The sequence below is a fragment of the Pituophis catenifer genome, unplaced genomic scaffold (assembly GCF_029215685.1).
Source record: "Pituophis catenifer annectens isolate HBS135680 unplaced genomic scaffold, rPitCat1.0.hap2 SCAF_3, whole genome shotgun sequence".
Taxonomy (NCBI): Eukaryota; Metazoa; Chordata; class Lepidosauria; order Squamata; family Colubridae; genus Pituophis; species Pituophis catenifer.
Genome location: NW_027256883.1, coordinates 162,935,051 through 162,949,561, shown reverse-complemented (window position 1 = coordinate 162,949,561; position 14,511 = coordinate 162,935,051). Strand labels below are relative to the sequence as shown.

Here is a 14,511-nt window from a genome sequence, read left to right as displayed (position 1 = left end):
TCCCAGAGGTAAATTTTAGCAACAGGTTCGTTGGTTGTGAGCTCTGTGCCTTGCTTTTTTTTTCAGCCTATGAAACTCCGTTTCAGAAAAAAACTTTTTTTTCTGCCTCTGAAAGTCTCTGAAACAGAGCTTCAGAAAAAAAGCCTCTGAAACTTTGTTTGGAGGCTTTTTTTCCCTGAAGCTTTGTTTCTGAGGCTTTTTTTTCTGAAGCTCTGTTTGGAGGCTTTTTTCTGAAGCTTAATTTCTGAGGCTTTTTTCAACCTCTGAAATCTCCGTTCGAGAGGCTGGGCGGGGCTACATTCGGAGTATAAGATGCACCCAGATTTTCACCCTCTTTTTTGGGGGAATAAGATGTGTCTTATACTCCAAAAAATACAGTATATAAAAGAACCTGCAACAGATGGGATACCTGGTAGGATGATCTGGTAGATAACAGGCTGGCTGTGTGAGGGAGAGCAGGCTACAAACAATAAAGAACAGTGATACTGGTTATAAGGTGAAAACATCTGGCAACATCTACGGATTTCATAGCCAAGCATGATACTTGGGCTGTAGTGAGAAAACTCATACATATGATGTTGTATATCTTGGAAGGAACAAAAATACTGTTGCAGGCCAGGTTGCTATTTCTCCAATCTTTCTCCTAGGCTAGTCAAGTATTTGTCTCCTTTCCACTCACATCAACCAGTGCAGTATTTTTCCATCAGCATCTGCACCAGTGGAAAAACTATGAATGGTTTTTTTGGTTTGTTGTTTACTATATTTGTTGTGGACTTCTCGCAATACCTCAACAGCTCACAGTTTAGGGACATTGCGTTAGAGGAAAGAAAAAAAAGGGCATGATGCAAACAAAGGCACCAAGTCTATAGAAAAACAAAAGAAGCCCAAGAATAGTTTTCTTACTTTTTCTATCATCACAGATGCAAAAAGAAAACGACCACCTAGGCCAAAGGAGTAGATGTTGTTTCCTATGGTCTTGAATGTCTTTCCAAAGTCTTTAGTTTTCTTTAACTCCAATAATCCGATATCAGTTTCTTCAGAAGAGAATAGATGCATTAAGATCGCTCCATTTAGACTACAGATAATTCCCTCCATGACATGCTAAAGAAACAGTTAACCTCATCCTAACCTTGTGTAGGAACCCAGCCTGCATACTGAACAAGAGCATCTGAAGAAAGAATTCATATACATAGACTTCCATTTTGCAGACGTCCACATGTAAACATCAGGATGGAAAACCAAACTAACTCAAAAACAGAGTGCTACGGGGGGGGGGGTGTGTCAATACTTGAAGATCTCTTTATATCAAAAATGCAGTTGATTCATATTTATGATTATGTTATATACAGGTTTTTCAACTGTTCATTCACATAAGACAGCATTTTATATCCGATTGTAATAATAAGATTCTTTTATTGCTCACTATCAATCATGAACAGGTTCAAGTCTACATTTTTTAGTTCAAAAAGAATTAGCTACTTAAATTTCCTCTGTTACATTTCATGCAATAATCATTGCAATATGCCATGGGAAAGTAGGAAAAATTAGTTATTGTTGTCTTGATTATGGTTTCAGTGACACAATAGTGGTGTGATTTTTTTCAATATGACTAGTCAGATTTATATTTGTTCTTATTCTCATATTTATAAACTTTATTTATTCATAAGTAGTTTGGAAAAGTAGAAACGTGAAAACCCAGGGTCATATGTCAAATCCCTCTCCTGTAAAACTTCCTTCAATATCATAATCAGAAGTTAATTTTATGCCATTTGAAGGCAATAAATACCTATTTACTAGACAAAAGTTCTGTAAATTGGAAATGCATCAGCAGCAGAAAAGGTTAATTAAAAAAGAGAGAAAGGAGTAAAAAAACAGAACTACTGTAACTCCTAAGCACTAGCAAACCAGCTAAAGTTTTGACACTTCCCACAATGTTTAGTGTTTTTAAATGACAAACTCTTGTTTCACAAGACAGTGACTTTTTATAACTACAACTTTCTATGAGAGGATCCCAGGGAAAAGATTCCAAACATTGATAAATAAATATATACTGTAGATATAGCCAGAATATGATTTTCCCATATTAAAATAACTGCAGGTGAATAAGCTATGGTCAAGACTTCTTGAGGTTGTGGACTCAAAGAAAAGAATCCAAAAAAATCTGCAAAAAAAGCTGTAAACTGAAGTAGCTCTGTTTATTATACTAAGGATTACTTACTGCAAGAGCCATTCAAGTAGGTAGTAAAGAAGATGGTTCCACCAGAACCCCTAGGAAAGGCCAAGAGAATATAATTAGTGTAATGATAGAAGCATGTAGGCTAACTAAACAATTGGGACTTCAATTTGTGGAATGACTTCATATATTATGTTAAATTATGACTTCACTATGATTTTTTAAATAACCTACAACAGTGATGGCTAACCTTTTTGCTGTCGCGTGCCAAAAGTGGGGATCATGTGGGGGGGGGGTCACGCATGCATGTGCCCATACCCATAATTCAATGTGCCCCCTCCCACATGTATGCGTGACCCCCCCGCGCGACCCCCACTTTTGGCACGTGATGGCATGGTGGGCCCAGTAGGCCCGTTTTCCGCCCTCCCCAGGCTCCAGAGGCTTTCTTGGAGCCTGGGGAGGGCAAAAACGGCCTTCCCTCCCCCACCCAGGAGGTCCTTTGTAGGCCAGAAACAGCCCATTTCCCGACTTCAGGTAGGCCCGGAAGGTCCGAAAATTAGCTGGCCAGCACGCATGTGCGCACTGGAGCTGAGTAGGGCAATGCTCACGTGCCACAGATACCACTCCGCGTGCCACCTGTGGCACCCATGCCATAGGTTCGCCATCACGGACCTACAATAAACCAGATTCTGTTACTACACTGAGCTAGGTGATAATACTTTGTGTAGTTAAATACATAGAAACCACTAAATCAAAATCAGATTAGAATGGTGTGAAAATATTATCTTAATTTCAGTACAGAGCAAGTTTTCCAGTTGTTTTGAAATTCAATTTCAGGAATGCTGTAATGTAACCCCAAAATATGGACCTTTCAGTTCTCTGAATTTTCAACAAATTGGCTAGAGAATTATGAGGGATTTAGTTCAACATATCTGGAGGATATCAGTTTAGGCAACTTCATGTCTACAGAGATGAGTTGTCACAAATTCTAGTTAGTAAGCCAAGCTAAGATTTTTGAAAGTTAAAAATGCATCAAGTGGCAGAAGCAGCATTAGGATTGTATGAAATCCATCAATAAGCCTCACTGAAAGTAACAGTCACACTCTAATAAGGAGTTCACTTCTATATAAGTTAGACCATTGGTTTATCACTATGCTAATAAGTAACAAATTCCCAAGATCTTGTGCAAAAGTTTTTTTTTCTCATTTATGTAATATACTTTTATTTGGAAATGTTAGTTCCGAATCTGGCTCTCCTATGTTGGCCTGTGATCATCTCCCAGGCTGTTTTATATCTACTTGTTAAATTACCCTGGTATATTCAAGATGAAAATTAGCAAAAGCAATGCATTTGAATTTAACGGCTACAAAATCGGCTCTTTATATAGAGTACTTGCTATGTACACAAAATGTGGAAATAATGTAAAATACTCATACAGACAAGAGTTATTTTTCTGAAACCATATGCTATAACTGTGGTCCTAAATAAAGTTTTTAATTACTTTGTTGCAACTGAGAAAATAATATTAAACATTTTCTCAACAGGTTTCTTCATATTTTTACAAACTACCAGATATAGCACCTTTAATAGACACTTAAATTATGTTAATATACATTAAACCTTCAATATACATTTAAGCTACTTTAATATATATTAAACCATCAGTTCTCCCTGGATAGCATTCATTAAGAAATTTACCATTTGGCCAAGCAAACATCTTTGTGGATTTCTTTCCATTTCTCACCAAATGTCTTTGATATCCACAAGCTACCCTGGAACATTTAGAAAGAGTTGCTTATTATTGATTCATCATATTCAAGTGACTGGCACTTAACAAAACAAAAAGTCCATAGTAAAGTTACACATTTTTATGTTTATAGTGTATGGATTAATCTATAACCTAATCTGAGCAATTTATTAAAAATTGCTGATGTAAAACAATCAATGAAGTAAATGAAGATTAACAGAAAGCAAAAACAATCAATGAAGTAAATGAAGATTAACAGAAAGCAAAAAAACACTTAAAAATCATTTTATAATAAGAAAAATATATTAAGTCATTAGTAAGATTGAGAAGAGGAACCATATCTGCAATAGTAACTGAATTTCAGTAGGAGAAGGGGATAGACAGATCTCTCTTAGCAGGCATTCCAAAGAACATGGCCTCAGTAAAGGTCAAATTTGATGAACATAAAGAATAGCTTGATGGATCTTTTAAAAATGTTCTTTTAACATCCTGGACCTAAATGCTTATATCGTTGAAGTCCAGAACAAGCACTTTGAAATGTGCCCAGAAACAGAGCAGAAACTAGTTAAACTCTAGAAAAGAATTTGCATACTCCTGAAAATCAACCCTTCCCAGATATGGTCCTATCATTCTAGACCAGAGGCCCTCAAACTTGGCAGCTTTAAGACTTGTGGACTTCAACTCCCAGAATTCTCCAGCAGCTATGCTGGCTGGAGAATTCTGGGAGTTGAAGTCCACAAGTCTTAAAGCTGCCAAATTTGAGAACCTCTGTTCTAGACCAATTGATGCTTATGTAATACAAGTCTATCAATTTAAATTGGCCAAAGAAGCTTAATCATACTTTAATCAAATGTATAATGTTTTATAATCCTCAAAGAAAAGGACTTGTTCATCTAGGCTAGGGGTGGGCAATTAATTTTCCAAAGGAGACACATGAGAAACTTGGTTTCTGATAAAACCCCCAGACCCTGCCACCAACACTGCTGATAACATAAACTGGACTGAGACTGGCTATGGGCCAGATGTGGCCCAAGGACCACAAAATGTCCAAGATTGATCTAGACCAATCCCTATTTCTTAGCCTCACCTTCCTCATGGAATTATTGTTATAAAGGTAAAATGAAGAAAAACCTTCATTGAGTTCCATAACAAAAAGCAGAATATAAATAAAAGGTAGTAGCCCTTGACTTAAAACAGCAGTTGGTACCTGAATTTCGATTTCAGATGTAAAACATGATCACATCACTTAGTGACAGCAATCCCTGCAGATTTACCCAGTGATTTGTAACTTCCCCTGCTGGTTTCCCCACTGACCTTCAGAAGAAATCATCAGGAAAGGTTGCAAATTGCGATCATGTGATCATAGGGTGCTGCAACCAGTCCTAAGTGCAAACCAGTTAGCAAATGGTCAAATTGCAATCATATGAATGCAAAGATGGCCAGAACTCTGAGAACAGGTCATAATCACAATTTATTCAGTGCTGTCCTAATTCAGTGCTGTCCTGAATAATCATCAGTAAATCTAGAAAACACATATTTTTCTAGATAAAAATTGTGACCATAAGTAGTCATTCAAAATCATTCCCCCACCTATATACTTAATTTTAGATCACAAGATCACAATTTCAATTGTCACACCAATGAAGATACCTCCATCCCCTTTCTCCAAATCTTACCTCAGTACTGAGGGTCAATAACAAATCAGAATTCTGAGAGTGATAAATTATTTGAGTTAAAGGATGGAAAGGAAGATCTGTTAGTACAAAATTCTTTGCAAAATCAGATGATCGGAAGATTCTTCCACTATGGTATGGTCCAGATCTGTCCCCAGTCAGTATCACCTAGACGGATAGAAAAGTAAAGATGAGACTCATCTTCCAAACATTCACATAGGAACTCATCCACACTTCCAGTTTATCATGTGTTGAAACTATGTTAAAATATGTTATGGATTAAAATATGTCTGAATCCATATTTGGAATAGTTTTAAAAGGACAAAATAAGTCTCTGAAAAAACCAAAAATAAGCATAAGTAAGGTAAAGGTAAAGGTTCCCCTCGCATATACGTGCTAGTCGTTTCCGACTTTAGGGAGCGGTGCTCATCTCTGTTTCAAAGCCGAAGAGCCAGCGCTGTCCAAAGACGTCTCCATGGTCATGTGACCGGCATGACTAAATGCCAAAGGCGCATGGAACGCTGTTACCTTCCCACCAAAGGTGGTCCCTATTTTTCTACTTGCATTTTTTATATGCTTTCGAACTGCTAGGTTGGCAAAAGTAATGGGAGCTCACCCCGTTATGCGGCACTAGGGATTCAAACCACTGAACTGCCGACCTTTCGATCGACAAGCTCAGCATCTTAGCCACTGAGCCACCGCTCAGTGTATCAGTATTAGTATTAGTAGTATTAGAAATTCTAAGGTAATGCAAGACACTGGGTTTATGGCTTTTGTGATGACAAAATGAACTGCTTTGCTATGCCACAAAAGGATTTTATGAAACCCATCCAGGAAATCTCTAAAGAATTAAACTATTCCTGCTTATCCCTCTAATAGAAATGTCATGGAAAGAAATATCTTATCCGTAATATATCCATGGACAGCCTCAATAATGTAGGATGAAACTGCGTTGGGAGCAAAAATGTTTATTTAGTTCTTGAAGCAAACTAATGACAGTAATTTAAAATTCAGTACAAGTTAGAGAAACCACAACCATAACCCTATCTCCCCACTAATGACCAACAAGTCCTATACAGTTTATTTAACACAATGTGCAGCAAGAAGGGGAAAGAAGAATTAGATGATACTAGCCAGCTCTAACAAGTAAGTTTCTGAGGTTGCATTGCAGAGCTGTCCAATTTTCTTCACGTCAAGGGCTGCCCAGATTTTGAACAGCACATCAAGAAACACAATCCAAATGTGGAAAGTGATAGGAATCCAAAAAAGCTTAAGAAACACAGTTTGCTCAAACCTTCCCTTGACCTTTTAAAATCCAAGGAAAAGTCAATATTTTTGGCCCTATTCATTAGGTTCATGAGGATGTGGTGGCGCAGTGGTTAGAATGCAGTATTGCAGGTTAACTCTGCTCACTGCCAGGAGTTTGGTTCCTTTGATCCTGACTTGCTCAAGGTTGACTCAGCCTTCCATCCTTCCAAGATCAGTAAAATGAGGGCCCAGATTGTTGGAGAAAATATGCTGACTCTGTAAACTGCATAGAGAGGGCTGTAAAACACTGTGATGTTGTATATAAATCTAAGTGCTATTGCTATTGCTATTCAGATGATGCTAGGCCAGGGATGGGCCCAGTCAGTTTTTTGCACTACTGCTCTAGAATGCCTTGGCAAGTAGCAACCACTGGAAAACTAGTAATAAACTTAAATCAACCTAGATTCCAGCCATGTTAACAGCTCAAGTACCATCTTAAATCTATTCTCCAATACTAAGCTAAATTATTAAAATGCAGCCATTTTAGATCCTTCATCTCAAGACTTCCATTTTTATCACAAAGAATAGGGCTAACAAACAGGCTAGATTGTACTATTTGTTATTATTATTATTATTCCTACCTTCCCTGAATTCTCTGGCCCAATAGCCATTCCAAACTCTGTTCTGATGAAAGTGTTGTTAATGAGGTCTGTAATGTCTGTGAAAGTTTTCCCATAATCTTCACTAAGATAAAAGGGGGAAAAAAGACAAAGTAAGGACAAAAATTACCCAAACACCTTGAAGTAATCATTTGTCTTATTGATGCAGTAAAATCAATATAAAAAAGAACTGAAAAAATATAGAAGTTAACAATGTAAAAATCACTTAAGATTTTTCTATGGCATGATTTAGTTCAATGATGAAATATGTACACAATAATAAAATGTGCACAAATATATATTAAAAAAAACATATTGCAGTGAAAATTATCCTTTACAGAGATACAGCTACTACACTTTATCATATAAAATAGCTCCCATGTTTTAAAATTCCTCTCACTTTCAGGTAATCGCCAAAATAGTTAACACAATTAAAAATTAAAATAAGTAGTCAATTAAACTATAAAAATATGCTATGAAGAATCCATAAATCCATAAATCTACACCAAAAGTAGGGACCATAATCATAAATGGCATGTTCTACTAAACCTCTAAGCCTAAGGAACAAAATTTATTTGGCTTGATATTTGAAAAATAATATTAGCAGCATTGATGATTCTGTCAAAGAAGAGTTTTCACAACTCGTGCTCTCACATAGCTAGTAGGATCTAGACAGTAACTATTTCGTGCAAGATTCTGTATTAGGTTAGAGCAGTGCTAAAGCAGCAGTCACCAACTGGTGGTCAGTGGTCCACGAGAAAATTTTGGTGGTCCGCAGAAAATTTATTTGCATTTTTTATATTGCATTAAATCAGGGGTCCTCAAACTACGGCCCCTGAGACAGATATGAGCAATGAATGTTTGTGTTGCTGCAGAGTCTCCCCTTTGGGGTCTTTTTGTGTGGGTTGGAGCGGGGCAGAAATTCTGACTTGGGATCTGCTTAAGCCTCCTGGTGTGGGGCTTTGGGCGAAGGCTGGAGGGAAGTGGTGCTGGTGGCGAAGAGCTAGAGGCTCTTGTTCCAGTGGGACTGCATCATGGCCTGGAACTGGCTGACCATCTCAGCCCACTGAGCCTCCAGGCACCTGTAGCTGACCTTGCACTCCCGCAGGTCTTCCCTCTGCTTGGAAAGCCTATGCTCATAGTCCTCAGTGAGGTGCTTCTACTGAGCCTCCTTTTTGGTCAGATCCAATTTGAACTGAGTTGTTTTGCCAACTGTTTCTTGTGGTAGCTGCTTAGCTCCAACAACTGCTTCCTGTTGGGGCCCTAAGGAGCCCAGGCAAGGAGGCGAGGAGTGGCTGGGAGGGCAGGGCAAGTAGAGGCCAGCGAGGCTGGTGTGTGACATTGAGTTAGCCACACCCACCCAGTCACATGACCACCTAGCCATGCCCACCCAGCCGGTCATTAGACGGATCATATTAGTGGTCCACGGGATTTAAAATTATGAATTTAGTGGTCCCTGAGGTCCAAAAGGTTGGTGACCCCTGTGCTAGAGTAGTGTTTCTCAGTCTCCACAATTTTAAGAGGTGTGGACATCAACTCCCAGCACTGGCTGGGGAATGTTGGGAATTGAAGTCCATACCTTAAAATTGCAGAGACTGAGAAACACTGCTCTGGAGCAATAGGTTCTTTCTTTTCCCATTCCACAGCGAATCTTAACTAACCTATGACCACATGCCAGTAAATCCCTCTTCTGCCTCTTGGATCCTTGAAATTGGGAGCAAACTACCACTCTACAGTATGCCTACCCTTGGCAGGAGCAACTCTTTTCTAAAAGGACTACCTTCACCTCTCTGGTGCAACTTGTTCTACATAACAACTGAAAAATGGAAAAGCAGGAACAGTCAACCACACCAAAGCAAATATTGGAGGAAAAAGTCTAAAGCAATATTTCTGGTTTCCACCAGAGAAAATATGGCTGTAATCCCAGCATGAAACATATGGAATGTTAATAGGCAGGTGAAGCTTTCACCTTATCTCAAAGTTTTATTACCTATACTAGTAGTCAAAAGGGGGGCTGCTTCTGAAGGATTTCCAACAGGTAGAGGAAGGAGATGGATTATATTTGACAAACTATTCAGATAAAAATTATCCTGGGTCAACATGCTCCTATTTCAACGAAAACAGGTTTATACTGCCATTGTTTGAAAGTTAATCATGGAAAACTATACGTATTTACAGGAAAACAGCTTTTGAAAGAAACAGGTCACCCAGCACTTGATGGATGGAACCAGAGAAGGCTGTTGTGGGCAGATATAATAAATATCTATTTACATAGAACTATAGACAACTATAACATCTTTACCTTCGGTATAATTTAGACTGCCCAAAGCTCATGATCACTAAGGGAAGCTGAAAAGTAGTCAACACAAGAATAACCTGGAAACAGAAAGTGGAAAAGTTATTTAGCTCAGATAGTCCAAGAAAACAAGCTTGTCTTAATGTTATTTAACTATTTTAATAGAGTTTAATTACTATAATAGATGCTACATAGCAAAGGTAACAAAAGGGTTCTGGCTAACAATTGGTTTCTACCAGGCTGAACAGGTTTCAGCCACCTTTCAGCATACTCATACAGTCTGACTATTCAAAAGGCAGATCAAGCAAATAGAATTTATACAGCCAGCTGAATAATTCCCTAGAAATAATTTCATGTTCATTTCAAAAATTAGGTGTTATATATTACAATTTTCTATTATATTAGAATTAGATCATTTTATGAAAAAATATCCTCTCCTGGTTATTTCAGTTATCTAATGCTTAAGTTCCTATCCTCAACCATCAGCCTATTTGTCTCCCTTTTCTTTGCTGAAGGAATGGTAATTTATTTAAGCCCTGATAAGATGTCACCTAAATGAATTCTCTGGAAAGAACTTTACAGAATAGTATCAAATGTAGCTATCATTAGATTCCAAATTGTGCTATAGTATATTAAGTTATTCAGTGTACAATATCACAATAGGAACCAATTTTCTCTCTTATTTCTAGCTATTCACTAGAAATACAAGTCTTTAATCAAAAGAGGAACTTAAACTGTCAGTAGACTGTTAGTTTAAAAAATATTTATATAGCTTTGATAGAGCGATGCATGATAGAGCTAATATATGATAATTCACTTGGCTAAGTATAAAAGATTTGAATCACAATCTTTTTTTAAATGTGTAGTTTTTTTCTGGAATGTCCACTTGTCTTTTGATTATTGAAACTGTGTAAATACCTAGATTGTATACTGATGAGATCAAAACATTAATAAATATGTTTAGAATTTGGTATTTTGTCCCCTCCCCCCCAAAAAAAACATATTTCCAATCTTAACACATCATGAACTGAAAGTGTCTGCTTTTTAGTAGCACTAGAAATGGTGCTCTTATGCCGAGCATCAGTGAAATTTCTGAATGAGCATTAGATTGGATTTATTGAAAGTTAAAAGAAAGATTCCATCAGGTTAGTATTTGTTTGTTTGTTTATTAGTCATCTCCAATGGACTGAGTTCAGCTCCCAGTGACTACATGAACATGATCATACATTTTATTGGCACAGAGGTGATTTGCCACTGTATTCTTCCAGAATTATTGATTGAAGGGGGTGGGAGAAGTCTCTCATCTAAATATTGATCAGGTCTGACTCTACTCACCTTTTTTGATATAAAAGTTGGCCTAGTTATTGATATTCCTAGTAGTTTAAATAAAGGAGTATGAGAAGCAGACAGAAATAACTAGATTAAGATTCCATTATCTTTGAAAGAAAGAAAAGGAAGTTGGCAAAACCACATCAGATACTACTGGGCAGCTCCTCGGTGTCTCTTTTTGTTCCTTTTGTTTAAAAGGAAGAACCGGAAAAACATATATGATTCTTCCTAAATCTTCTCCCAATATGCTTAATTAAATCCAACTCTCAGCTGATAATTTATATGGCCCTTCCTACTATTGTCACCTGCCCTTCACTGTACACTGGATAATCTTAATTGTGTCTAAGGATTGTCAAAATTATGCAAATAAAAAATGCTTTTGAATTGCAAAATTCTCTTTAAGCGTGAGGTGAACAAGCAACAGCTCTGTGGAGGACATTAAGAAATATGAGGGATTTTTTTCTCCACACCAATAAGGCTTCATCACTGAAGCAATTATCCCCGCAACCCTGAATGGGTAGATATATGTTACTTACCAAACCTGTGTGTCACTTCATTTACACAACAAAACACCCACAATAGTTCTTTGTTCATGAGTAAGATGGCAATATTTAAAAGAAGAACCAGAATAGCTTGCAGCTGTAGAGAATAACTTCTTATCACCCACCAGGCAAAAATACTGTAATTCTTTTTTATGTGGGAAGGTTAAGGCAAAAGCATCTCTATTTGAAAGCACGAAACCAGCACTGTATGGAACTATTTCATATATTATACTTTTTCTCCTTCTGAATACTTAAAACATCTGCTCAACCAATTTTATTACTTACTCCAGTGCTGTCTCCAATCCAGGAAAGGGACACTGAGCCACTGAGGTCATTGAAGACACGCTGTAAAGACAATTGCAAATACATTTTAGTCCCTGCTCCTGTAGGTGACATTATTCAGCAAATACCCCTTCCCTTTCTTCCAAGAAATTTTCTTCCTAGAAACTTATTTCTGGACACCATATTCCTCACAATCTTATTGCCCGTTAAATTTAATAGTTATAATTTCCCAATACCACTTATGGAGATAATATAACCCTTATGGAGTTGATTCTCTAGAGCAGGGGTGTCAAACTCAAGGCCAGTTGGCCAGATCTGGCCCACAGGGTGCTTTGATCTGGCCAGCGGGGCTGCCCTGGAAACAGCAAAGGACCTGGCCGAGGTGTCTCTGCCAGCAAAAACGGAGCTTGAGAGGACCGTGCACGGCTCATCCGGGCTCCGTTTTTGACCATGACGGGCTCCTGTAGCCCTCTGCCAGCTAAAACGGAGCTCGGGGACGCCGAGTGTGGCCACACCCTCCCCAGCCCCCTCCCCCAGGTCAAACACAACCCTGATGCGGCCCTTAATGAAATTGAGTTTAAGACCCCTGCTCTAGAGCATGCGTGCCCAGCCCGCTGTCACATGCAGCCTGGATAGCTAGCAATGAAACCCCACAAGATTGTAATCATTTAATATTATTTTGTGATTTATATACACTAACTATATTATATATTTTAAATGTGGCCCAGGATAATTCCTCTTCACTCAATGTGGCCCAGGCAAGCCAAGAGCTTGGGCACCCATGCTCTAGACCAGGGGTGTCAAACTGGATATCTTTGAGGGCCAGATCAGCATTGTAGTTCTCCTCCGGGCTGGGAGTGGCAGGATGGATGTCTCCTGCAGCACCCTGCCGGCCAAAATGGGGCGGGGGGGGGGTCCATGTGCTCCCCCCCGTGCCTCATTTTCACCCTCCATGGCCTCCTGCAGCACTTTGCCGGCCATTTTCGGCCAGCAGAGTGCTGCAGGAGGCCATGGAGGGTGAAAACAAGGCAAGGGGGGGGCGCATGCAGCTGTTTTAGCCACCAGAGGCACCACTTTGATATTTCCAGGCCAGCCCCACGAGCCGGATTTAAGAACCCACGGGCCAGATTGAGTTTGACACCCCTGATCTAGATGCTTTGGCTTGGATTTGAAGGAGGGACTGCATCACACTTAAGAGAAAAGCAGAGATAAGACTATTTTGGATGTTTAAAGAAGTCTGCCGCTTAGTATTTTAACACATTTATTTTCATCTCCCTTTTTAATCTTGAAATATTACTACATTTTTATTGACTAACAGAAGTAGGAAAATTAGGAGAGATTTCATGTAAATTTACTTATAACTAGAACTACTAAAGTCTGTCAAACTATGCAAAGGAGGTACGTTGCCGGAAATGCATCTAGTGTGACCAATAATTCTCTTTTCTTAGTATAAAGATCAAGTTGCCATTGAGGTGAGTTTGATTCTTAGTGACTTTATTGTTCCAGGAAACTTTTCTGGAATTCCTAGGCAGTTCTATTTCCATATGCTCACCAGAATTAATTCTGTATACCTTCATCTATAAGCTGGTTTGATAACAGTATAATCATCTCTTAAGGCACTATCAATGTATCCTTCCTGCAAATGAAGTCTGACCAGAATCAAATACCACATCTCTTTTAGATAAGAATCTGCTGATGTAAAACCTCAAAAGCCTTCTTCTAAGTATGTCAGTTCATTGAAGCAAATAAATACATCTTTCCTACAAGTAAAGTCTGAGCAAGTTAAGAATAAGATAACATTTATTGTCACTTTTTTCTGTGAATACACTGGCACACATTAAAAAATGAAATTCTGATGCCCACTCTCAAAACTACACACACACATACACATTAATCACAGACCATTTAGAATACATAGCGGAAAAAAGAGCCTTGAAGTTAACAAGGTTAAATGTCATAGGTTCTCTTAGATAAGCTTCTATGTTTATTTAAATGCTAAAATAACATTCTAGCACCGCGATGGCGAACCTATGGCATGAGTGCGAGAGGTGGCTCGCAGAGCCCTCTCTGCTGGCATGTGCGCTGTCGCCACAGGTCAGATCTCCGTGACGTTTCTTTTGTGAGCTTCTGTTTCGTCGTTTGCAGGGAAACAGAAGCTCATGAAAGAAAAAGATCTTACCTCTTGCTGCGCTGCTGGTGTTGGGATGCCCCACCTCCCGGCGGCTAGCTGGTCTTCGGGTCTCTGCTGCGCATTTCTGCGTGCATGTCTGTGCATGTCACCGCATATCTGTGTGCATGTCTGTGCATGCACATGTCTGTGCATGTGCATGTTCGCACATGTCCATGCATGCACTTGTTTGTGCATGTCCACGTATGCACGTTTGCGCGCACACACCCCTTTCAGTTTGGGCATGTGCACGTGCGCAGTCTGGGCACTCGGTGTCTAAAAGGTTCGCCATCACTGTTCTAGCATATCACTCTGTTGTTAGTCAGCATTTTAGTTAGCTATACACAGGTGGCGGTAATGGCAAAACACAGTTGCAAAAGCCATTCTTGCTCTAG

General features: G+C 38.9%; 1 protein-coding gene across 1 annotated transcript in view; it reads right to left on the bottom strand.

Moving 5' to 3' along the window:
• SORT1 (sortilin 1) overlaps positions 1-14,511 on the bottom strand; it is a 42,727-nt gene that overhangs the window by 14,271 nt on the left and 13,945 nt on the right. The window contains exons 2-8 of the mRNA XM_070939668.1: positions 11,953-12,012; positions 9,803-9,876; positions 7,483-7,585; positions 5,597-5,761; positions 3,872-3,945; positions 2,219-2,268; positions 904-1,034 (exon numbers count right to left, since the gene is read on the bottom strand). Of these exons, the coding sequence (XP_070795769.1) occupies positions 904-1,034; positions 2,219-2,268; positions 3,872-3,945; positions 5,597-5,761; positions 7,483-7,585; positions 9,803-9,876; positions 11,953-12,012 (657 nt within the window). The remainder of the gene's footprint in view (positions 1-903; positions 1,035-2,218; positions 2,269-3,871; positions 3,946-5,596; positions 5,762-7,482; positions 7,586-9,802; positions 9,877-11,952; positions 12,013-14,511) is intronic.